The sequence below is a fragment of the Nasonia vitripennis genome, assembly GCF_009193385.2.
Source record: "Nasonia vitripennis strain AsymCx chromosome 1 unlocalized genomic scaffold, Nvit_psr_1.1 chr1_random0002, whole genome shotgun sequence".
Lineage (NCBI taxonomy): Eukaryota > Metazoa > Arthropoda > Insecta > Hymenoptera > Pteromalidae > Nasonia > Nasonia vitripennis.
This window is the reverse complement of record NW_022279588.1, coordinates 512,957-540,792: the sequence shown is the minus strand read 5'-3', so window position 1 is coordinate 540,792 and position 27,836 is coordinate 512,957. Positions and strand designations below refer to the sequence as shown.

The window sequence follows — 27,836 nt, the reverse complement described above, 5'->3', positions numbered from 1 at the left end:
AAGCGATAGGACCGTAAAAGAGTATTCTAACGTAAGGAAACAGACGAGCGCGATCTACAGAAATAAGAAGCGGGAGTATCAAAAGAATCTTATTAGGAGAATAGAAACTAACAGTAAGGAAAATAACCCCCGCGAAATGTATAGAGGGATTAACGCCATCAGAAAAGGTTTTAGGAGTAGAGCGCAATTGATGAAGGACGAAAACGGGGACCTCGTAACAAATGACAACGAATTACTGTCGCTGTGGAAAAATTATTTTGATAAATTATTAAACGTGCACGAAAATAGCGAAGAATTAGGGGACGAAATTCACACTGCTGAACCCCACGTGGAGGAACCGAGCTACCAAGAAGTAGAGGCCGCGATTAAAAAACTAAAAAACAATAAAGCCGCGGGAAATGACTCTATACCAGCTGAGTTACTCAAATATGGGGGCGTCGAGCTCACTTTCAACATCTATAAACTAGTATGTGCCATCTGGAAAAATGAAACAATACCCGAAAATTGGAAGGAATCTATCATTATACCGATTTTTAAAAAGGGGGATAAGACAGACTGCAATAACTATAGGGGTATTTCACTTTTACCAACGTGCTACAAAGTTTTGTCAAACGTAATACAAGCTAGACTCACTCCATTCGCGGAAGATATAGTAGGAGATTATCAGTGCGGATTTCGGCGCAACAGATCGACGAGCGATCAAATGTTTACCATAAGACAGTTAGAGAAAAAGTGGGAATTTTGCGAAACCATACACCAACTATTTATAGATTTTAAAAAAGCGTACGACTCTATTAAGCGAAGCAAAATGTATCAAATTCTAGTACTCCTCGGTGTACCGAAAAAACTCGTGAGATTAATTCAAATATGTCTGAACGGAAGCACGGGAAAGGTCCGAGTAGGCGGTAATGTATCAGAACCCTTCATGATACGCGATTGTTTAAAACAAGGGGATGGGCTCTCTACGGTGCTGTTCAACTTAACGTTAAATTATGCCGTTAGAAAAATGCAGGTTAGCCAGTTGGGCGCAACGCTTAATGGAACAACGCAGATACTAGGCTACGCAGATGATTTGGATATACTGGGGGATTGTAGGGAAACGGTAGCAAGAAACGCGGAAATCCTTATAAAACCGGTGGAGTATACAGGGTTAGAAGTGAGTGAATCAAAAACAAAGTACATGATTGTGGATAAGCTAGGCATCTGCAGAGGGGAGGAAGATCTCAGAGTTGGGAATTTTACTTTTGAAAAGGTTAGCGAATTCAGGTATCTGGGTACGACCATAAATGATAGAAACGAGATTAATGTCGAAATAAATAAGAGACTCCATTCGGGTAACGCTTGCTTCTACGCCGTTAGTAATTTACTTAAGTCGAGGCTGTTGTCTAAAAACGTTAAAATAAGAATATACAGGACAATAATACTGCCGGTGGTTCTGTACGGGTGCGAAACGTGGGCTCTCACTAAGCAGGCGGACAACCGTTTTAGGGTATTAGAAAATAAAGTCTTGCGAAAAATATACGAGCCGCAGAAAGATGAGGAAACCGGGGAATGGAGGAGATTACACAATGATGAGTTACACAATCTGTACGCGTCACCAAATATTAACAGAATAATAAAATCGCGCAGATTGGGATGGGCAGGGCACGTAGCGAGAATGGGATTCGACCGTACGGCAGCGCGTGTCATGAAGGGCAGGCCGATCATAATGCGACCTCTAGGTAGACCTAGACGTAGACGGGAGGGCAACGTAAAAGCGGATCTAGTAGAAATAGGACGGGTGGGTGTCGATCGGAAAGGTGCATCTTGGGTGGGGTTGACACAATATAGGGCAGCGTGGAAGGCTTGCGTAGATGAGGCGATGAACTTTCGAGTTCCAAATGCCATGTAAAAAAAAAAAAAAAACCTACAATATAAAATCTGTAATGAAATCAAAAAATTTGTTATGTGAATGATATAAAAAACTAGATTATACTTATTAATAATCGCAGAAGATTTGTTTCTATGAGTTTTATTGGTGATCTTCCTGCAATATTTTTCATGCCACCGTGAATTTCAAAGTGTTAGCAATCTCGGTAATATTCCATAAATGTAGTGCAGTTTGAACAAGGAATATGGGTTGTCGCTCAAGGTTTATCATTTTCCATTCCAATACTTAAACACTTTTATTTTCTCCAAGATATATCTAAAAATCATTGATATAAAAAATTAATTAACTGAAATAAAAAATTTTATTTTAATATCTTTAACCTAAAAGTCTTAAACATTTAATACACAAAAGTTACATTTAACCTCAAAGAATAAGTCAAATCAGCTTCAGTATGGAAGTTTTAATTAATACTAATTAAGACGAATAAAATCATTTAATATTATATATATTTAATTATGCAGCTTCTCTAGCAAAGTAAATATTGTGAATGGACAAAAAGAAAAAGTAAACTTATTTCGACTAGAGCCGTAGCGACAGTAATACCTTATGTTTCAAAAAGGGCTCTTTGGTCGTAAATTTTTAATAAATAAATAAAGTAGTATTGTTGATAGCACTATACCCAAATACGTACACTTATATTATATACTTACATGCAGAATGCACCCAAAATTAGCTAACATGCAAACTTGAAATTTTAAACTGTATAATTGAATAAAACGGCTATAACTTACCATTACCACGATTCTGGTTATTATATGACTTCCTTTTTTTTCTCTATTAACAATATTGTCTGGTCCGTAAGTGCCATCATTTCTAGCATCAACATCTTCAGCAGCAATGTCATTTATATCAGCGTTATTTGCAGCAAGATTATTTGCATCGCTAAGATTCAATCCTCCTAATTTATCATCTGCATCGTTATCATCTATGCCAACGGCACTTTCACCAGCATGCTCACCATTTACAGAAGCACTGACAGTTGTTTTTACTTCCTCCTACAGGAAGCTTTGTATTAGTAAAATTTTGAGTTTCTTCAAAACTTCTAGAAAATACTTTTTAGTGTGTGTGTGTGTGTGTGTGTGTGTGTCAGTGAATTATGGACTCCTTACTATACGTAGGTATTATAGAGGTATATAGAAGGTCTAAAACCATCAGAATAAAGGTAATTATGTCTAAGAAGAGTAAACCAAATTTGGTTTATTTATATAAGCATTTATACATTTTTAATGAAAAATTTTAATTTCAAAGGTGGTGTGCCCCCTTAAGTAAAAATGATCGATATGCGTATGCTACAATGGCGTTTAATACTGTTACAGCACCAGTATTTGAGTCCTCCAATTTTTCTATTTGGCAGCGTCAATTTCTCTATCTTACCAGTATACTGGCGGTCGTCTATTATTGGGAGCCCTCCTCGGCATCGTAGCGTCGCAGGCTCGAGTACTATTTCCTATTACCTGCTCGACCTTATCATTCGCAGATCAAAACAGCTGTATTTCTTCTAGAGTCAGCAGAAATATCTCTTTATCATAATTCTTCGTTTACCAACTGATCTTCATTTTGATATTCCTACCTCCATTATTATCGCTTGGTGGTCACTATTTGTGTAATAATCGCGCACTGTCCACGATCTAACTCAGAATCTAACTAAGAAGCATAGCATAGAATCATTAATTACATCTTGTCATTTTTTTCTAGAAAGCGGCGTCTCTGCATGCTCATATCGCCGTTTTACCAGTAGTGTCTATATTTCACGATAATTCGTCATGGTCCCTGTATTATTCACAGACGATATGTCAGATGGCTATGTCGATCTTTCTCTTATGGACATACTGGCTCCAGTAGGTCCTGTGCAGTCGCGCAGTGGTTTATATTCAACTGCACTATTTTCATTTTCTTCGTCTAGCAGCTGCGTGGTCACTCTTTCCATCTGTGCCTCCTTTGCAGAGTTCACAGTTGGGTTGGTTCTTACACTCATTTGCGTTGTGCTCATCTTTTCCACATTTAAAACAAAGCTTACTTTTATCTTCAGTTACTGTGCAGTTTCTGTCAATATGGGCAAAACTAGGCATTTATAATATCTAAGCGTCTCGTTTTTGCGGTTAACCACCCAGATCCTGCAGTTGATTTATCTTATTCTGATCTTCTGCAGCTTAGTGATCTTAGCTGCTATCTGAGTTGGTACCCGTATCACTGCAATCTGCGTGTCATCGTACGTCTTTCGCAGAGATCCTATCCTAGAGCCTTCTATAAAGTTCTCTTTGCCAATTTCCGTCTAAAGTGCGTCTAGTACCTCCTTTTTCTGAGGTAAGCATGTCCAGATCGCTTACTTTAATGGTTTCTTTCTACTGTAGTGCTTTTATTCTGGCGCCTTCCACTAGTACTGCTTGAACTGCTTCTAAGAAGTCCGAGGTATTGACTTCTCTTGTGCGTTTAAGCTCTATAAGAAGATCTTCTGTTACTGTTCTGCGTATTTTATTTACGCTTTCACCCAGCTTTTTGAGTGACGGAGCCGCTTTTAATTTTTGACAAAATGTCTGCATAGCTCTTTCCTCTTGCAGCCTTGATGATTAAAACATCCGGTCTGGGGCGTCTTGCCCGCTTCGGTCCATCCTTGCTGGTCCTATTCTGGTTTGTAAGTGGTCTGTAAGTGGTTTGTAACTGGTACTTTTTTGGTTGTTGTCCCCCCCCCCCCCCCAGCTAGGGACACTTTTATTCTCTTTGCTTGCCGTTTTCTCCTTATTCTTTAACTTTCTTGCGACGACTTCCTGCCACGCTGCCTTTTAAGGTTGATTATTCTCTTCTTTATTTCCTCTATTCCTATCCTGCGGAGTAGTCCTTTATTAAACCCGCCTTCCAAGATCTAAGACTTAGGGTTTCCCTTCCCTGAGTTCTCAGGCATTGGCATTGCCATAATTTATCATTTGCCATGCAGAGATTTCTATAGCTTGCTCTTATGATTTGAGCAAGATTTTGATTTGTTTGTGCCCATTGTGCCTGTCCTTCACATAGTCCATAAATTCCTTGATTCTGCTACCAAGGCGGTCCAAGTGTGTAATCCTTTGCGTTACGCAAACAGCTGTCGTCTACATCAACCTCCATTTCCATATCACCTGCGTTTCTACGTGCAGCAGGGATCAGATGACTAACCTTTGCGCCATCTAAGTGAGTTTGGCTGCGCTTCCCCCTAATCTCCATAGGGCCAGCGCCGACCACCGGGGCTTTCACTCGATTGGAATTGGCGGCGGGACTGGGCTCTGTGGCTTGACCCACTTGAGGTAGTTATGTTTTTAACTCACTATCCATGTTTGTTTTTGGAGCTTTTTTCCTAGCCTGTTTACTCGAAGTATATTTTATTTCTGCTCTACCCTTCGGCCGGTTGATGAGACCTTAACGCGCCGATGAGCATTCTCCTGTAATGGATGGATAGGAGACGAGTCGAAAAGCGAAAAAGAGTAGATGCGGGCTTGAACCGCGGATCCCGAGATTAACAAGCGGGAGCTCTAACCACTGAGCTAACGTCTACAATGCAAGCGCATACTATGCATCGTAGTACGGCTCTGCGGATTCTTATCGCTTGCTCGTCTCGCAGCTCGCATTGCAGACGTGTGCATCTGTGATACTTCTATCGGCTACCTAGGAAACGCGCCACATACGGAGTATCGGCATACCCGCGAGTTGTGCGAATGCGTGTGTGTACATACATGTGTGTGTGTGTATAAATAAGAATAGAGCTTGCAATGTATATATACGAAGTTGGCAACATCAAAAATGTTTTAATTTTGAAAAAATCTATCACTTATATAACCGATTGAGCATCAGCAAAACCACCGGCATATATTGACACCTGTTATTGTGTCTAATTATTGCCTGATATTTGACACCATTAAAATCATCTTTTTTCAAAACAGTAATTTTATGCTAAGCTAATAAGTTTCTGCTACTGTTTTATGAAATTAAGAAATACAAATTTAAAAATTTAATCAAATGGTTCATTTTACAATTGTTAAGCAAGCGAGCGTCAGCGAACGAGGTGACCATCGCTAGTTAATAAATCATAGCTACGCGAGCGAGAAAGAAAATAATACAAATTTTATATGATTTTAAGAGATGTCATTGATTTGATGCTGAGAAATAGTTCAAATACTGAAAATATACGCTTTTGAGCACTGTGAACGCTGTTGGCCCTCGTAGGAATGATCTCTGGCAGTGATTATGTTCTGTCATTATCATATTGGAACTACCCCTGGAGCAAAAAATCACTCGATTTATTACGTGGTTTATCAAGTGATTTTCGAGTAATTTATCACGTGACGTTTTGGCGCTATTTATCACATGATAAATCACTCCATAAATTACTCATTAAATTTCTATATTTAACGTAATTAACAGAAATTAATGTTATTACAGAACTAAAAGAATTACTATAGAATACTAAACAAAAAAATTTATAAAAAATGTTGCCTGGCCAAGGCTTGAACCCGAATGGATCCTCAGCGTAGTAATTTGCCATCCTACTACCTGTCTAATGCTTGATCGTGAGTGGCGAAATCGAGAATAAGCGCCGGTATGCACCTTCTTTTATAGACTTCTCGGGTGGTATGATTCCTATCCTTGCGGTCGTTCAAATAATGGAAGGCAGGTTGTGCTGAGTCGAAAGGATCGGGCTTCGGGGTGAGTCCGAGCTGTTGCGATGCACATATTCGGCGATTTATGTATCGATTGCATTATGACTAGCAACGCTGTATACGTGTGAGCATACACACGTGACAATTGTACACATCATTCCAATATCCATGAGTTTGCAATATTATGTACTTTGCGATACGAATATAAAGAAAATAAAAAATCATATAGAAAACAAGTTGACAAAATCGAACAAACGTAGGTTTGGCGAAACGCTTAGAAACCGCAAATTATTCTTTAGGTAGCGATCTGAAGTGCAAAAATAGATTTCAGGCGACATATCATTTAAAGAAAAATGTCATAATGGCAGGAAGTCCCTATTGACAAAATGTCCTTTCAAAAAAAAAAACTTACTGAGGAATTGTCTTTTAAGTAAATGTTTTGAGTTCAAAGTATCTTCTAGTGGAATAGCTTTAGGTAAACAGTCTTAGAACCTTAAGTTAAATTAACAAACAGCCTCAATGGATATAGAGCACAAAGCAGAGCTGTCAGCAGCAGTTTTTAAGCTTATGTCTAGAATATTCTTGTTAGCCTAACTGTTAGAGAGATACCATAGCAACGGTGACCCTGACCACTCTACTTACGGTTGTTCCTTCCACCCATAGCACTGTGCAGCCGCAGTGGCTCGCGAAGCTAAATGCAATAGCCGTGCTGATCGTTACGTAAGCTTTAACTTGCGCCAGATCATAGCTTGTAAGTTCTCTCTTCTTTCTTGTACTTGTACCTACACTTATTTACAAAATTATAATCGTAATTGTAATGTTGTGATTCAAAGTTAAACATAGTATTTCTTCTCCCCTGGTTTACTAGATAAGGAATTGAAGGATTGTATATTTGAGAAAACGAGGGCTTATCTTAAATGAAAACTCCCAAGATTACAGGCTGACGAGATAGAGTTTAAGAGGCTTAACGCCTATTGCATAAGACTTCCTGGACAAAAATATCACGTATAATTCGCAAGTTTAACATAAATTCATTCAGAACCTTATAAACTCGAAGGGTACGCATAAAATGAAAATTAGAAAGAGACATTCTTTAAATATGCTTACTAGCTGTTAGCAACAACGGAATTTCTTGAATATAAAATAAACAACACAATAATTTGTAATTAGTATTTACCTGGAAACTATATAGAACAGCTAAATTTGCTTCAATCATTGCTTTGTCTTTCCACAAAGAAGATGGCATTCGAATATCAAGCTCCATTTTTGTAGCAATAATCTAAAAAAAAAAATTATATTAATTAATATTTTGATACTTCTCTTTCGCATGCTATATTTTATTAATTTTATTTGGGTATGTATTATATTATAAGCACTAACTAATAAGTTTATTATAGAACATATGCTTTAAAATAAAATTCATACACCAACACAATATACGACCTGCTTCATAGTGTAAATACCGTGTTTAGTATACCATGTTGAAAATTAATACATATTTTTTGTACGTATCTTTAATACGTACTAAAAACACGTATTTTGACAGGTAATGCGTATTAAAAATATGTGCTTATTTGGAACCGATTATTTAAAATATATCAAATATAGATATAAGTATTTGATGTGTCCATAAATGAGAGTACCATGAGGACAGTAACACTATTTATGAACAAATCAAATACTTATATTTATATTTTATATATTCAAAATAGTCAGTCCCAAATTATCACATATTTTTAATTTCTTAGTAGGCAACTTTTTCTCCTCACGCGTGGAAGCGACGAGAATGTTCTAACCGACCTTCGGTTCTCCAAATTGAAAAGCGACTCTTCAGCTGCGGCAAGCGCTCAGAGCTGGAAGGAGAAACGTTCTCGCTGCTCCCACATCACGACCAATTAATCAGTGCACGTCGCTGTGGCTCTGCGAGAAGTTATAAAGGAGCCCAGTCGCGCAGGAACTCCCACTCGTTCACCGACGATCAGTCGGTACGGACTGCTGCTCTCTCGGGCAAGCACAACGTCCTCACGAGACCTCCTCGACTCTCGCCGAGAAGTGATACTCGTCGCTTATAGGGCATAGAGAGAACCTTCGCTTACCTTCGTTTAAGGGTTAATGTTACGCATTGGCCCAGTCCATACAGGGTGGCGCGTTTGCTCGTGCTACGCATAGTGAACGCCCGAGCTCTAACGAGGAAGATTTCACCTGAACAAACGTGCGTGTCTTAGGGATATACGCATCGGAACGCGCGCGCTGCAACATCAAGCTATTTTGGTCGATTTCTAGCTAACGTTTTCTGTCTAAGTATCACGAAAGTGAAAAGAGCAACACAAGTGATCGCAAAAACGCAAAAAATAAATTTCAAACGCCGACCACTTCCGGAATTTCCACAATGCGAAAATCGGAATAATCAACAAAACAACGACAATGGCCTTGGTCTCAGTATCGGTCGTGAAGGATTAAATGCAGGCGGACAAAGTGCTAACGTACAAAATGCTGGCGTACAAAATTTTGGCATACAAAATCTCTACGGACAAAATTCAGGCGATATGAACGCAGGCGGTTAAAATGCTGACGGTCGAATTCCGGGAGGTCAAATTTTACCAGGCGCTAACCCACTGGGCAACATAGATGTTCTTCCGCAACCGAACATCGGTGACGCGTAATTTACTACGCGCACTCGTCAACAACAACACCGAACTTTTACCCGAGTTCTTGGCAAAGATCATGAAGATCCGGAAATCTTCTTACGCTCGTGTAAAGATACGTTCCGATTAAACAACACCGAACCTAACTAACGCGTCAGACAAGTATCTCGGTGTCTAAACGACGATGCGGCTCGCTTATGGGCTGTTTATAAAGGCCTGAATATGATTTGGTTTAAATTTTTTGAACTAATACTAACTAATAAGATTGCGTGCTCAATTATACGGCCAACCACAAACAGATAAGGAGGGTACGTTACTTTTTCTCGAACGGCGTCATTTACTAGCACGATGTCTTTTACCAGAAGCGACGGAAGAAGAACTCGTGTTGGTACTAGTAGAATCGCTTCGCAGCTCGACGAAAAAGTTGTTACGCTCGTAAAATTTTGACACAGTTGCAGATCTGATCTTAAAAGCTTCACAAATCGAGCGAGACGAAACGGATGAACGTAATGTAGCACGATGCAATGCAGCCATAAACTAGTCATTTGCTGTCCAACAAACGAAACCGAAAAATGACGCGCAAACAAGTATTGTCACGATGCCATTGCTGCCCAGAAAGGCACTAGAACCGTGTATTGTCACGATGCCATTTATGTCCAGAAAGGCACTAGAACCGTGATTGCCAATTAAATCCCAATCGGCAGGAAACTGGAAACCAGACTGGGCGGTGAACAGTGCGGGGACGGCCGCTCTAAGGAAAGCCGCGCAATGAACGTATCAGCACAGGTATCAACGACGTGGATTGATCATTTACGCATTAGAATCAACGGTCAAGAAACAAGCGCTTTAATAGAATCAGCCGCTAGTGACTGTTTTATACGCGGAAAATTCGTACCATCTGACATCAATCGCAAAAAAAGTGCAAATTACGGTGCACACTGTCTGTAAAAATAAAACATTTATTGATAACGATAAATTAAACGCACGAAGTACGATTATGATAAGTGACGAGTCAAACTCGGATGTTACGCTTGGACGAACATGGCTTAAAGAACAATAGGTCGTACAAGATCATAATTTTTATTGCATTTATTTCGGTATTAAATCGCATCACAGAGTTTTTCTCACGCAAAATAACAGTCCATCAAATGAGAAAATCCTACAGATTTCTTCAGCAAGGTGAAACACGCTTTTCCGCTAGAATATGTACAACAACTAAAAGAATTGTTAACAACGTAACGTCGCATAAAAAAAGGCATGGAACAATCACCAAGCTTTATGCTACTCGGGCGCGTCTTGCCACAACCAGGGGAATAGTCTCTCTCTTATAACGCCGAGGTTCAAGAGCGCATCGACCAAGCCGAGCAAAAACAACCGCAACTGCATCGAACGAAGATCTCGTATACTTACAAGTCGGAGACCTTGAACTTGCGAAGAATTTTGCTTAGTTAAAGGCAATCGACGGTTTTACGGCTAGTATAGCACAACGATGATTTAGCTCCTATAAAATTCGACAAAAACGCACTCTAGACGTCTACATACTGAAAAGCCCGGGTCAAGAAGACATTAAACTTCACATACGATATTTACGGAAGTTCTCTATGCAATCTGCTGAGACTTCAGACGATTCACAGCAGAAGGAATCTTCGACACCTAACGAGTCAGATGCTGCATACACAAACCGAGATGTGCAGTCGCCTTCACCGACTCATGCTCACTCGCCGTCCAGCACGCAAATTTCAGCTCATCTTGACGAAATTTTATATCTGCCGTAATTAGCAGAAAAACAACACAACAAAACGATAGATAACCCGGATTGAATGACAAAGGTTATTTCCACAACCTGTCACAATCAAACAGAAAACGTCGATGGTCACGTTACCACTGGCACGTCGTGGAAGCAAGGACAACCAACCAAGGCAAAAGCAGCCGCCAGACATGCAGCTGGACGATAAGCAGCACCAATGCAAACCCGGTACTTCTTACGGACTCGTCGACCAGTAGATTACGCTAATCATTAAGTGCGCGTGTCATAGACACGCTCAAAAAGTGACAAAAGTGCACGTCCACACTCAGTGACTATCGCCCGTGTGTAGAGTGATTCAGTGGTAATATCAGAAGAACAAAACGAGATGATGTTGCTACTAAATGCACCAAATCTCGAGATACCCGATCCTCTAACCTTGGATGAAGTCATGGACTCCATGGACAAACTTCATAATGATATAAAGAACTGTGAATAATTTATATAAGTTATTTAACGTTGAATCAATATTCTTATCCTTATTTTAGCCTTATTATTTAATACGCTCATTACCAAACTATTTATTACTCTAAGTTCAGAGAGTGGTGATGGCTCAGTAGGCAGAGTATCAGGTTAGTAATCCAGAGGTTCTGGTTTCAAGCCTGACTCTCAGCTTTTCTGACATCGAGACACCTCTATGTTTACATAGGTTTGTATGTTATATACATAAGTATCTTATAACGTCAAAGCTCCAGAAGTTCGGATCCCACTGTATACAGTTTTGCACTGTATCATTAAACTGTAGGTCCAGTCAAGATGCATGTGCACTGCATTCCGATCTGATGCACATGCACCGCGACTATAGGGAACCTCTCTGGTCGGTATCATTTACCAACTTAAAAAGGCTATAATATAAAAAAAAAACTGTAAGTTCAAACATGTTCAATATTTTTTACCGCTATACAATTTTCTATATAAATGTACCGATTATTTTTTTATTTATAATTTGTAACACGCAAAATAATCATAAATGAAAAAAAAAATATAATTATAATGCGAAGACCAGTCTGCTACATACAACGCACACTACACCATTCAGAATTAAAAAATACTTTTGTAAACAATTACAATAACACCGTGAACTCGGAAATTCAATTCATTGATTTTTTTTTTCAAGTCATATCATAACCGTAATTACGTTTTGTTTATCTTAACTGGAGAAAAAATCGACGAAGCAGGGGGAATATTGACGCTCGCGAGCTCTGCTGCACATTTCTTAGTTAGCGACTTTTTCTCCTCACGCGTGAAAGCGACGAGAACGTTCTAACCATCTTTCGGTTCTTCGAACTGAGGAGTGACTTCTCAGCTGCGGCCGGCGCTCAGAGCCAGAAGGGCATTTTTGCTGCTTCCGCATCACGACCAACCAATTCTCGCACTTCGCGAGAAATTATAAAGGGGCCCAGTTGCGCGTCAACGCCCACTCGTTTTCCGACGATAAGTCCGTACGGAACGCTGCTCTATCGGGCACGCACAACGTCCTTACAACGTCTCCTCGACTCTCGCCAAGAAGCAACGCTCATTGCTTAGGGCATAAAGAGTTCCTTCACTTACCCTTGTTCAAGGGCAAATACTACGCATGGGTCCAGTGCATACAGGGCGGCGCATTTGCTCGTGCTACGCTCAATGAACGCCCGAGCGGTAACAGAAAGATTTCACCTGGATAAACGTACGTGTTTTAGGGATAAACGCATCGGAACGCAGGCGCTGCAACATCGATCTTTGTCGCTCGATTTCTCTACCGCCGCGTAATCGAGTTTAGCTAAGGTGTTTTTTCTTTTATCTACGATCTCACTCCCTTGATTCCCTCTCCGACTTCCGGGCCAGACATGAGAATGACCGCGGTCATCATTTAGCACCGCAACGTGGATGTACACAACAAAAAAAATGTATTTATTGTCAACAGGGTAAATGTGGGCAGAACTAAATTAACAATCAAATTTTATTATTTTGGAAACTACCGTTATGCTCAAAACCTATTCAAAATATTTATCTCAATAAATAAACCGCTGCCAATTCATTGGCACGTAAATAGTAAGTAAACCGGTATGGGGAGACATAAGAAATGACGTCATCACTGGCGCATCCTTATCTTATCAATGTAAACAAGTAATAAACATAAGATAAGGTATCATGTTTATAAATAGGTAATTAAGATAAGAGTATCATGTTTATACCGTGTACGTCATATATCATGTTTACATAAACAAATTAGATATCTTTACCACAATATTAAACAGTATGTTTATTACTTGTTTGTATAAACAAACATGATACCTTATATTTATTACTTGTTTATAAGATAAGGATGCGACACGTGTGACACCTTATTTACAAGATAAAGATTATCTTTATGACACGTGTATAAGACATCTAAACGATATGTTGACAGGATAACATATCCTAATTATTTGTTTAGAAGATGAAATTTTAATGATGTCACCATCCTCTAATATAAACATCAATCTTACATGGTGTATGGGATGAGGAATGTGTATATTATTATTTTGCGCTACGTTTATGAAAATATTGTGGTCCTTAAAAGGACCGTTTTAGATAATAAAATGTATAAATTCAAAGATTATTCATCCAAGCTCTTGTAGCCTTGTTGTCTCGGAAACGAGAAGGTGTTATTAGAGTATTCATACTTCTTAAATTTGGATTCTAACGTTTTATCTTTTTCAATGAGAGGCTTTTTCTCCTCCTTCTTGCTCGAAGAGAATACGTTTTTTAATTTATCCATTTTTTCAATAATGATGATGATACTTCAAGGAGGTTCATGTGAGAATGAGTATATCCCCGAATCGCAAAGGTATTTATACTGATACGTAGGGAGAATGGAGGGGGAAAAGTGAGGATTGAACGATGTAACAAGAGAAAATATGTATTTTTTCAGTTTTATTTGAAGTAAAAAGTGTATATGTACAAAGCGTAATCACGAAGAATAACATGATAAATTATTATGATTTGACGATAGTGGTATATATATCCCTATAGATATCAAACAATTTAAAGGCAGCATTTTCACAAATAATTATATTAACCAACGATTCATCAATATCGTTTACAAACTTATCACCAACATTAATTTTAATATTATCGCTGTATAGAGTATAATATTGTTGAAATACCTCGTAGGTTTTCATCATAGTAGATTTGGCATTTTCAATCAAGTTTTCTGTATCGTTTTAATACATTCGATTAAAAATTCTTTAATATAAACCATGATTTCATTTACCCTAGTAACGCAGGCTTTAAGTTTCTCGAGACGTTTGTCGACACATGGTAAGACAATCCTCAATCCATCGAAAGTAACTTTCTGCATGCAAATAGCAGGTTGAATGTGGGACGTTTTTTATTTCTTCACCCTTGGAGGTTGATATCTCCCGCCAACAGGAGTAGCATCACTACCACATGTAGCAGTTTCAGCGAAAGCAGCGGAAGCGCTATTAACTTCGTCCTCGGCTTCTTCATCTAGTAGTAGATTTGGAAAGAGAGGTGTTCCAACAGGTCTTTCCTCAATCAGTATAGACTTTGTGTTGTATGAACTTGTAAACATCAGATCGTGGTTTTCCATGTATATCTTTGTAGGTCGTCCGTACTCACTTTGGAATCTGTACGCATCTTGGAAATAGGTATTGATAAGATCGAAGTAATTCTTAAAAACTTTCCAGCTGGCCACATCGAATTTTATGGATTTGAAACTCCCTGTAGTTGTAGAAAGCTTAACTACAGGACGGAAGCTACCCTGATGACACTCCAATCCTAGAGAAATCCTTTTGGAATTCGACTTATTAACTGCGTAGGTTGTAGACAGCAGCATGTTTGGCAAGATATTCTGCAAACGAGGTTGGACAATGTCGCTTGATTGAACCATGGCAAATAAAACTTTTACACTATGAACGTCACAAAGGGTTTCTCTTGAGAAACGATTTGTGAACACCACAAGACTGTACTGATGTGGCTCCTGACACTGCTCGCTCTTTTTATCCACTGTCGAATGAATCCCCCCACTATCTCAGAGTAAATTATTCAAGAGTAGTAGGGATGCATTCCTGCACGTGTATTCGCAGAAGAACACAAAGAAGCCTGCTGACGCAACAGGAATGAAAGTATCATATTCGTCAACGGTCAAAAGCTCAACGGTCAAAAGCTAGGGTTACATCTCGCAAACTTCTAAGAACAATATGTTTAGACTACGAGCACTTTCATCGGTTTCTACTTACAGTGAGAGCATGATGAAACAGGATGTGAAAGTAAAACATAAATGACCCTGGATGTCAACGGCTATATTTATAAAGTTCTTATACTACAGTATTTCACATAACAGGAATGTAGAAGCAAGTAAGGTATTGTAAATGAGAATATTTTAGATATTTAAGATTGTAATTTATTCATATTTTTACTCAATGATATTTGACAATTGTTTCAATAATTCGCAGATATTCTCGAAGTACATGTTTGATTGCAAAATCCTGAACCAAGAGAACGCTCAGTTCCGAATCTCTTATCATTTCTTGAACGCAGGCGTACTTTTTTATTTCTTAAAAGATTTTTATAAAACGCATCCACTAACGCATCGTTCTTTTTGGAATCTCGTGAAAACTTATTACAAAATGTGCGTAAGTTAGGTATATTAACATAACCATATGATAAAGAAACATAATGCAGTATTGACCACACACTTGCGAATCGATGCTTTGTAATTTTTGCTTATTCCACTGATATCGTTTACAATTTCATTTGAGTCTTTAAACATGATGTTGTGAGATTGGTGGTAATCCATAACTGTCAAAGTACGTTCCGTAACCATTTGCATCTATGTAAATAGCAATCCAATGTGTTCCTCGTTTGGTGTGATCATCTGTGTTTGCGATAATAGCCGTAGGATGTTCCATAACATTAGGGATTCTATCTGCAGCGTATACACCAACTGTCTTGGCAGCTAATGGTTTGAGGGCCCTTAGCAGTTGACGTGTATTCATTGTTTTAGCTATGATCAACTACGTCGCTTCCACGTTCGCTATAAATAGATGTTGCTGTTCTAACACGAGAATGAAGTTTACAGTATAAAGCATCGCTAAATTTTTGCGCTGAATCTTGGGTTATATCCTCGGCAATAGAGTGCAACCACTTTTTCAATAAATATGCCTGGTTGACAGCACAATCACGAGTGTTGTTTATATCTTGGATACTCTTATTTAAACACATAAATCTATCCGGATAATTCTTTTTTAATTCTTGAAAAGTCGGCGCGTACATTTCTTCCACATTCACAACTTCACGAGACATGACAGTTTCCAAATATCTCCAATTATCGTGTCCACGAGTAAAAAAACGTATAGCCACTTTTGCCACTTGTTGTAAATGAAATTGCAATTGTTCCATACTAATGTCACGTTCATGCCAGCGGACACCATGAAACTGATTAGAGATGTATTCGTTAGACCTTTTTATTCCAATAGACAATTCTGTGAAATTGTGGGGAGCCTTTACGATCCAGTGTCCAATAGCTCTATTTTTTAAACCAAGTATAGCCACTTCTTTAGGAATAAATTTGTTATTAAGATCTCTCAGACCTTGAACGTTAATAATGTAATCCATAACAGTTTAAGAGCCATTAGCAGCAGCAGCAGAAGGTAAAGTAGCACTAGTGAACTGTATAAACGTTCAAAGAGAACTGAGCATAGTGTGTCTTGTTCTCTGACCGTTAACAATGTAGAAGGCGCTGCTGTTGTTTCTCTTTCTATTCCCACGATCTCTTCCTAAGCATTGAAATCCGTTATGATTTGTCGACTTGAATCTATTTTCAAGACATTGTCATATTCGGCATAAATTATGCAGTCAATTGTTGCTGCTAGAGCGTGTTCAAATTTGACTTCTACTCGAACACTACCATGCTTGATAAGATTCCAATGAAATTATGAGTTTGCAGATAAATCAGGTGTTAGATCAAAAGCAAAAAAGCAATAGCCCTTATTGTAATCTGTTCGTGTAACCATCAGTGATTCATTCAGAAAGTGTATTCCCGTACCAGAGAATAATGTGTGATAACATTCTACGAATATCGGATTACTCCCCGTAAATCGTGGCTGTAGCGATTTGCTGGGAATCTGTACTCCATCCACATAAAGTCAAAGATAGTTTATGTTGAAATGTTGAAAATTAAAAGGATTGAACTTTCTATTCCCATTAAATGCTCTATTATCTACGAAACCGATGATTATTCTTTTAGGAATCTGGCCTAGGATAACATTGTCAAGTGTATCGCCATGAATACCACTGTGTAATGTAAATGCTTTTACTTCTACACGATTTATTGGATATTTAGCCGTGGCTTTTGCGAGAGTGTTCGCATGTGCTAACATAATCCCTGGACTCACTTTCACACGACGTACAATCAGTGATGCTTCTTTAATATGTACGTTAAATTTGTCGTTATCAGACGCATCCATCAAGCAAAAAGCATCCTTACTTCTCACTAATCGTAAGCGTAGTTCAACACCATTTAGCAAAAACTTATTTTGATTAAAAATATCGCAATGTAAATGTCCAATTAGATCAACAGTTTGGCCATTAATTGAAAAATACTGACGATAAACGTTTCCCTTATTTGCTGTTGGATCAGTGACTGGGGTGTTGGGTGGTGTCTCCATATTACGAGGAGTATCTAAATACCAGAGTGCTGATGTAAGATGAGTATTCATTGTAGGCGCTGAATAATTTAGCAGTGTTTCGATGTATGCACGGTATGGATATGCATTATTTGGCGGCGATACTAGTTTTTGATTAAAGAACACATCTATCTGATTAAAGAGTGAGTGTAAAAGATTATTCACTGGTGCTACCTTAGAGTACTCTGTGGCACTCTCATTAGCCTCAATTTCAACATTAGGTAATATCTGCAGGCGTATACTGAGCATTGTATGCGCAAGATCAAGATAATCACTTCCTTCTGGAACGACAAATTCCAATGGTCCATCGTCGGTAAGAGATGAAACTTGTAATGTATGAAACGGGCTTGTAATGTATGAATTGTGAATTTTCCACTGACGTTTGCGTTGGTGGTAAAGTAAATAAATCTAATTCGGATTTCATGCACTCGCATGAGTTTGAATGCAGAAAAGCCGTTGATGAAAATGTTGATGTTGTTTATCCAAAAATATCAGAGACACTGCGTTTCCTCTTCTTTCTATTTACTTTCTTTTTTTTTCGAGCTTCTAACTTTACTCTTACTGACACGTCTTTTCTTCACACTACCGCTGGTGCTACTGCGTCGAGTTATACGACTCTTACGCGACTGACGTTTTCGCTTTACCACGTCGCTTATATCCAGACCCCTTCATCATTTCAGCTATTTTATCTGCGGCCTTATGTATAAGATTTCGACCAGACTCTCGTGCACTCGTATTCACAGCTTGTTTAAAACTGAGACCGTGATTACCCACATCATCTAATACATTTATTCCTGCTTTTATAGCTTCTTTACCTACAGCTTTGGCACCACTAGTGAGATATGGTAAGACTCTTCGAAATAAACCACTCAAGAAATGGCCTATACCACCGTGTCCACGCTGATAGCTTGATCCTGCAAACACTCGTCGTACACCTTCTCTACCTAGCCCAGCACCAATTTTATCGGAAAAATATTCTACGTAGTAACTCATTTTTGTGTTTCATGCTCTACTGACAGCATTTAAAGTGAAGTGTAACTGTCAACGTCCCGTACTCGCATGCCAAATATACGTTTAACTTTTTCGCTAAAACTATAGTAATGAGCTTCCTTACATTCGCACATTTTCGTAGGTTGTAGTAGCCTCTTTTCTTTTCTGCTGACGCTATAAGTAGATGTCCGTAAAGTTCAGGTACATTATTCTAGGCTTATCGGCGTTTCGCATATTCACTTTAGCAGGAATCATTGTTATACCACTGTGCAGTGTGTGATTGTAGGCATAAAAAATATTTTGAATAACATCAATATATCTGTGTGTATTTTTATGTGTGAAATACCTAAACATTCTTTCTTTGAGGGTTTGATTAAGACGTTCCACAACTGCTGTTTTAACATCAGGATTACGTGCAACTCGAAAATTTATATCATGTTGTTTTAAATATTTTTTAAATTCCGAACCAACAAACTCTTTACCTTTATCTGTTTCTACAAGTACAGGTGATCGACCATTAGCTCTTTTTAGGATTTTATCAAAAGCACTTACGACGCTCTTGACAGTTTGTCATAAAGCGGCTCGACCCAAGCCTATTTACTAAGAATATCTATTACGACAAGAAGATATGCAAAGTTATCGTTGTAAGTTTTGAGAGCCTGCATGTCACACAAATCCATCTCCCAACAATCATCCACATTACTGACATTGTACATGAGTCTAGGAAATTTTCTCCTAATAGGACAATGAAGCGTGTATGCATCCTGATTGCTTAACCAAATACCTGCACCTGCGTAGCCAGCCTCGTGTTTAGTGTCAAAATATTGATTTTCATAAGACATTCTTAAATATTATAGCTTAGCCACTTATCACCTGATTTTCGTGGTAAGGATTTTTTTTGTTCAACGTTTTGAAGCAGCAAGTCTTGCACCTTGCTCCAAAGTCTGAACGCTCTCCGAACCATCTCATTTACTTGAGAGTATTTTGTTCAAAGCACGTTTGAAATTTTCACTAATTGACAATACAATCGGATTACTTATGAATTTAGACGGAGTGTCAGACGATGCTATAAAATTAGCAAGTTGAAATCTTCCAGTAGGTTCTTCATCTGTTGCCTTGCTCTGAACAGCATCCTCCACCAAATCTATAATATTTGACTGAGGTATAACTTTACCGTCGATGCTGACTGTACCCGAATTATCCCATTTGATACGATGAGGTACAGTTGATTTTCAATGTTTAAGCAATAAACGAGCTTTCCTCACATAACCCTTAGGTATACTTGTCAAAATTACCTCATCAGACAAAGGATTTAATGTATCCTCATTTTCAATCTCTACACCAGCAGCAGCAGTATTACCATCGGATAAAAGTTCTTGACGTTCTAAAGTTTTAAAATGAAGATATCTTCTTAAAATTTGTAAATACTTTTGACATTTTTCTCTTTCATCTGTAATACTTTTTGAAAAAAGTATATCATGCATCTCAGCATCGAGACGTGATAAGTTATCGCCTTTTGTCTGCACACTCGGTTGTTCCAAACCATTGCTTGATTCATCCGGCTGATGTTGTTGTTGTGGTTGTTGTTGTTGATTTTTCATTACACGGTCATATGCTTCCTCCGGTAAGATAATCATTTTACGTGCATGCTCTATACTTAACTTTTAGAACTACCGAATAACTTTGACACTAGTGCGCCAATTATAGGTGCAAGTAACATAGGTAAAAAAGCACCACCGTCTTGAATAATCACCCGTCTCTTTTTCTTCCATTCTTTATCATTATTATTACCACTGCTCTTATTCAATAATTTACACAAAATGTTTTTATGTTTCTTTAACTTTGATTTGTGAGAATTTTTAATTTTTACAACACCTCGTAATACATTTAACGCACACTCACATATACTTTTGATGAGTTTTTTGTCTGCTGAGCGAATTAAGGCTAAACGTTGCTGTCCGTCAGCGTGGCAAAGAGCATTCAGTATTGCTACACACTGTTTTGTAACATATTTAGGTAGACAGCCGCACTCTGTATTGTCAGCATCTGCAGCAACAGCATCAGCAACACCACCACCACCACGCTGTCTTCTACCTAATCTTCTTCTAACTTTCTCCTTGTTTTTCTGCTTTGATGCTTTCCCCAGCATCGTTCTTCTCAGACTGATGCTTCAGCTATACTATGTTCTACTTTTATCGAAACTTGTTTTTCGGTACATACACGTAGTGCAACCTATCATCGGGAAAAATACAGGTTCTGAAACGAAATTCTTCGCTAGTGGACTGTTTTAAATCTAGCAGAAGATATCCATGAGCAGCTGATGTGCTGTCAAGATATGCTTCTTGCAACAATTTTGGATCTTCAGGATACTTGACGTACTTGATATACTTGACGTGCAAGATACTGAATTTGCGAACGATCTCGTGGATTTTTAAAAATAACGAGATAATTAGCGTTCAATGAAATATCACGCTGTCCAGCTCCTTTGTGAAAAAGATTTTGTGTAATAAAAATTTACGCTTAAATTTTTGTGATGACTACGCTTTGTAAATAGATCGAAAATAACATTGTTCGAAGCTTCTCTCATCAAATCATCAATAATCAATAATTTTATCCTATCATTATCGTTTGAATAGTCTGGAGGCTGAGGTATTCCCTCGTGAAATTCGACAATTTTCTTTTTGCTGTTTATACTACCTCCTGGTATAAAGTCTGTTTCGTACGTAGATTGCCATTCTGCGTAATAGAGAACTATACGATCGAAAGTTGCATTACAAGCGGTAGATGTTTAAGAAACCGTTTGACAAAGACTGTTTTACCACATCCCGTAGGGCCACTTAGAATACAGGTAAACGGGTGGTTAAAATGCGTATACATTTTAGGATTTTTCCTAAAGACAATACCTTTAGCATTATCATTTTCCGGAGGTAAATAGCCATCTACAAGAAACCCTTCTGGAAGCATAAATTCACGTGCTCTACCCGCGTGTATGATTTCCTGACCAATCTCACGTTCACACTGTAACAGCCACTGTATTGACTTTTGCGAATGATTATCAGCGCGTCGATATCCACCTGCTGGAATGATACCGACAGTTTTTTCGCGTAAGAAATTTTTTCTATACACAATGGAGCATGCAGAAGCTATGGTCGTTGCCTCGATAAACGGACAAGTATTCCCGCACTTAATGAAAATTTTATGAAAAGCCATGCATGCAAGTCTTCAAATTTCTACATCCATACGGCAATAATCGAGTATTTCACGTTGAAAATCAAACCCATAAGTATTTCGGTTCTCCTCATACCAGGCAATAAACTTTTCCCTCTCAGACGTTGATATGGCATTAGGTGCGTAGAACGATGCTTCGGGTAAAGCCCCAACATAATTTTGATTTTCTAAAGTATTGAATAGATGAGGAAAATATCCTTTTTTGCTAGCTGGTGGTAGAGAAAAGGTTTGTGGTAAAGCACTTAAATTCATGTGAAAATAGTTTAAGCTATCAATAAATTTTGTTCGCCCAAATTGAAGCATAATTATACTTTGTCCATTCAATATTACGTTCGGTACTATTGAGGTATTTTCAACGATTTCTCTCAAAATAAATTGCGCATCAAACCCACGAGAGTTATGAGCAATACAAATTATTTGACCGAAGGTAGTTTTCTCACGTACTGTCAAACCTATTAATTGTCTAACTGGATCATCGCGAAATATATGCTCTCTTACACCACACGTATGGCATAGTATATTTATATTTTCATTATCCATGCAATCATCGCAAATCTGTTGTACAACACATAGATTTGGAATGTGTATTTTTATCTGTGCATGTTCACGATAAGCAGAATCTTGACCCGTCTCAAACTCATAAAAAATAAATAAGTTTTTCTTTGGGGATTTACAATTAATCTGTGCGTTAACATTACATCCAATGGGTTGAATATAACAGAGCTGATTTACATCATGTTTTTCGCGACATAAGTTGCACCAATTGATTCCACACTCGTGCTTTGACTTGTAGATATTAATTCGTTTGTAACACATATTACAAAATTTTAGTACATCGCATATTTTTTTATTATTTTTTTTGTATGACCCATCTATTTTGTGACGGTCGAAACATATTTGTCCGTAAAATTTTCTGTTACATTCTACACATTTTATAATATCTATATTAGAATTACACGTTGGTGCATAAAAACACCTGTCACATTTGGCTGTGCATCTATGCTCATCTACGTATCTATAGCTTTTATTACAATGTTCGCAGAAAAAACGATTGCGTGCAGCACCGGTTAAATTTAATATTGTATCGAAATATCGCCTTCGCGCATCGTACAAAAGATTTATAACGTCAAAAGAATTTGAATTTAACAGAGGTCTTCCATAGTAAAAGGGCGGTTCTCCACTTCCAAAAGATAAACTATCGTATATTACAATAGCGATATTTTTTGCAACATAATACCGCCGATATGTCTCTATTTCTCGTATACCGCACCCGTTTGCAGGAATTACGACGTTTGCATTAATAGTAAGGAGATTTGCACGCTCTTTTTGCATACCACGTCTGCTATCTCTGACAATATTCCAAGTATCAATGGCTTCGTTTGAAAAGAATTTTTTATACATCATAAAAGCCTCCCCGACAATTAAAGCTCTTGGCAAGCATAAATTATCGTTATTTCTTATAGATACAACCGATCTCTGAGCTAAGCTGTCAACATTTATCCTCTTTCTACTTCCACCTCGGCCACCATTAGGTATATTAACAAGTGTTAATGTTAGAATAAAGCTCTCATCTATTTGAAAATCCTCATTACTCTGAGCTAATCCGCTTATTAAATTCCATAAATCATTGTAAAAAAAATTATTTACTAATCGTAAAGATAACCCACCCGGACCTCGTGCAAAATTTAAACTTCTAACGGAGACGCCAATCATGTCGTTTTCATTACATAATGAAATTATATAAGAATAAATATCGCGAATAACTAACTCCAACCAAACTATCGGATTTATAGATCCATCCTCCGGTGGAAATCTTATTTTTACCACAATACGTCTACCTTTTCTTTTATACTTAGATATATAATGCCAATTTTGTTGGAAAATATCAAAACGATTACCAGGAGGCTGGATATCCTCATCTCCTTCCTCATCGACTCCTTGATAATTCATATTATCGTCTGTTTCGCTTCTCTTCTCATCCTCCTCTTCGCTGATCTCCTCCTCCGCCTCCTCATGCTCCTCACTGGGCTGATTATACTATTGTTCGTAGTCAGCCAAATCATCATTATTGCTGCTTGAATTGTCCACTCTTCTTCTTTGTCCTCTACCAACTTGAATAGAAAAATCACTTTCATCGACCTCGTAATCCTGCGATTCTACAGAAGTATTGGTGTTCGAAGATGATGTAGATAAGGGAAAAATGGTTGTAGAAGAAGAACAAGATGAATCGTCAGAGTGATTATGTTCTGAAAAAATTTATTGAATACAAAATATTTGAATACCCTATTTTACACTTTCTTATTTTTAAATTATTCTTCTGGTGGTCCTGAAAAACTCTGTCCCAGTCGATTAAACACTTCAGGTAAATTTTCAGTGTCTAACAGTATGGAATTTTTATCTTTACAAGCATTGAAAAACCAACGTATTTCTTGTGCTCTTCGAACATACATGATACGCATGATATCTTGTTTCAAAGCCCTGGGGTACTTAGCAAATCCTTCGAGACCACGTCGAATAACTTAAATAATATTTAAAAATAAGAATTTATTTCAAGAAAAATGTATATTTAAATACAGCATAATACTCACGTTCGTTAATTTGACGATCTCTTGGATTTCCCTGGTTAAAAAAATGCTCGGTGACCAATCCTCCAGCGCTTCTTCTTGTGTAGCGCATTTCTTCGGGTTCTACTGGCCGGGCCAAAAAGTCTACCGGGGTGAGACTTTTATTCGCCTAAACGACGTTGAAGGAGATCGCTATCCCACGTTGCGGCGGATAGCACCTCAACGCCAGCGATTAACCCGCGTTGCAATGCAGCTTATCCCGCTGCTTCTCCTCGTGGACACCGCACCTTCTGGTGCGTGCTCGGCTACTCAGGTGCGTTGAAGTTGCTTGTTCAACGCCCGCGTAGGCGACGGTAATCGCGGGAAGGAATTAACAAGGTGGCGGTCGTTAAATAATAACAAAAAGTCGCTTTCATCAGCTGCTCGTTCCATCAAGCGCTGTAGAATATTATTAGCAGCAGCTGTTGGCTCTGTACATGTGGCAAGAAGGTGGTCAACATTAGCCATGCGCTGAGAATCCCTATTGGCAGGTACATCTTCAGCCTCTTCCGCTCTAGTATCATGCTCATTCTGCGCTCTCTCTAATGCTGCACCTTCCTCCTCCATCGCCTCATTCACCTGAAGACGCACCGCTGCAGGCGCCGCAGCCACCGCTGCCGCTGCTTCTCTCCTTACGGCTTCGCTCTCCTCCGCCCGCAACTCCTCTCCGTGTGCATCGGCAGCGCTCACCCCCACCATTTCAGCCGGTACAAACTGTACATCGGCTACAGCATTCCCCGCTTGCGCTGCATCCTCCTCTTCCGTCTCACTTGCCTCTCTTTCTTCCTTCTCCTCCTCACCTTCATCCGATGACGTAGGTTCAACATTTTCACTTGATGTGTATTCTGTAATATCATCATCATCATCATCTTCATCAGAGGTTATGTCGGCTAACAAATTTTCTAACGCTGAAATGTAAAACAATTTTATGTTAAAAATACAGAGCTTACTTTTTCTAATAAACGTTATATGTATTCGAAGGTAGTGATGCATACAACACATGAATATTAAAATCTCTTTGATGTCGAATGAATTAAAACAAAATATTAACCGATATTTGATTACACATTTTTTAATTAAAAAAGAAAGCAAGAAGTATAGCGAGAAAAACAGTTGTTTAAAAAAGTATTCTCACTGTCATAGAATATAGCGGATGAATATTCTTTGATTTTATAATTATACGTTATATTACTGTAATGATAGAGAGATACGCATCGCATGCTATATAATATGACAGATGTAAGAAGCTAATATCCCTAGCGCTGAAGCAGACGACTTGAACACACTAGGCGTCATACGTAGCAGTCGACGCGTTCTACGGCAAGAGCAGACGACACTGCGTTACGAATGTGTGTATACGCGCGCGATTGAATGAAACAGAGCTTGTAGCAGCAGCAGACGACGCTATCAGCTGTGGCACCGTTTACCTCGTTGCCAAATACAAGCGCTGTTTGATTTTTATTAATGACAACGCGATATAGTGCAGAAAAATTGCAATCAATAAAAATGTACTCACCATTATTCTCCTCGAATGCTGTCATTAACCGCGTCAACACAGGTAAATGCGCAAAATTCTGTTGCGTATCGCACAGCTAAGTTGCATTTTTTAAAAATGAGTCTATGAAGCTGTGCAATTTTCCGTGGCCCACAGCATCGTAAAAGACGTGAAAACTCGCGGCATAATTGGCACGGAACCATGCGTTTCACACGTAGACACCAGCTTCTTGTACACCTGCGTCTAACAACACTATTTGCTTGAAGATTGCCCGCGATGCGAAGCACTACACTGCGTAAAGACTCCTCGGCTACGTTATACATGCTTGCGAGCTCTTGATTTAATGCAACTACTCTCATGACTACTGAGCTCCTGAGGTCAACGTAGGGTTTATATAGTATAAAAAACGTCTTGCTAGTGGGGGGATGTGTGGACTCGCGCAACAGTATAAAGCACAAAAAAAAAACATCCTGTGATAAGTTTTACCTCAGCTTTATCATTCGCGAGTATCAAAATTTCGACGAATGTCACTTACACGGTAAGAGGATCGACTGATTAATAGGTATTATATTACCTACGCTCTCACGGGTCCAAGATGCATAGCAATCTGAAATAATGATACCGTCGACGATTATCGCACGATACAAGGCGGCTGAAAGCAATGCTCTATCACATTTAATAGCATTCGACTTCCTGTGCAAGCGATGACCATAGCGATTCTCATACAAGCAGTATCAAGTATACGGCTCCGAGAATCCACGTGTTAATTACATTTGAGATTACTCTGAACCGTTGTTTTGTCACAGTGATCTATTTTTTCCGCGCATAGGTATCGACTGCCAAGACTCTTGCCGCCGAGTAGATACTAAAAATATCAAGTTCACGCTTAAAGCAGTCGAGAGTCAAAGATCATGCTCTCTCTCTCTCTCTCTCTCTCTCTCTCTCTCTCTCACACACACACACACACACACAATCGTAAAAAAAAGTATCCCGTGTTCGTCGAGCAGCAAGCAGTATCAAACATGTATAGTTGTTTTGTCACACTAATTCATCTCCGCTGTATAGGTATCGCCTGCTAAGACTCATGGCGACAAGTGGATACTAAAAAATATCAACTTACTGCGAAGAGCACTTGAGAGTCAAAGGTTATGCTCTCTCACACTCGTAAAAAGTATCCCGTATCCGTCAAGCATTTCGCTGCACAACGCGTCAGCCAGCTCGTTCGGGTATCGGGTGTACGAGCACACGTGCGGTATCGAACAATAATCAGCACAAGTCTAAATTTTTCTCCTTCGTCCCTCCTTCGCCTCCTAGGCCCTACAGATGACTGCTTCGACTACAGTCGTCAGTTCCAAGTTGATCGTAGTTCCACTAGGATGTCTGTGAAAAGTGGTGTTTTACGTCAGTTGGAGGAGAAATGCTCTCTCCTAAAATCACGGATGGAGCGTACATCGCGGCTCATACAGCAGCACCGCGACACGTATGCTAAACTGTATGAGGAGCGTGAAGAAACCAAACGCACGGTGCACATCATGAAAAGTTCACCTTCCATCGGCCCCGTCAATTACTACATCCCTAAGCTTGGGTAGGTATGTGAAGTGTGTGCGCGGGTGATGAAGCATATGACCATACGCACATGCGGGACGTACTGCACGGAGTACAGGGCGCGACGCTGTACGACGTGCAGCAGAAGAGAACTGTGGTGTTGCAGCGTAGGAATAGCGAAGAGGAATTCGACGGAGGAGGTTGCCGAGGAGTTGGTGCAGCAGCAGGTTAGTTCGTAAAGTAAATATCTTTTGTTTGCCATAATAAGTTAATTGTGTGTAACTTTACACAGGTGCATAC

At 38.9% G+C, this 27,836-nt stretch overlaps 1 protein-coding gene across 11 annotated transcripts in view; it reads right to left on the bottom strand.

Annotated features, from left to right (window-relative positions):
* The window catches only part of Nos (nitric oxide synthase), a 1,339,001-nt gene that overhangs the window by 962,695 nt on the left and 348,470 nt on the right, over positions 1–27,836 (bottom strand). For 8 of the 11 annotated variants that reach the window (XM_032601207.1, XM_031933451.2, XM_032601209.1 and 5 more), the window contains 2 exons: positions 7,733–7,834; positions 2,662–2,925 (listed from right to left, as the gene is read on the bottom strand). In XM_032601207.1, the coding sequence (XP_032457098.1) occupies positions 2,662–2,925; positions 7,733–7,834 (366 nt within the window). 11 annotated transcript variants of the gene reach the window in all.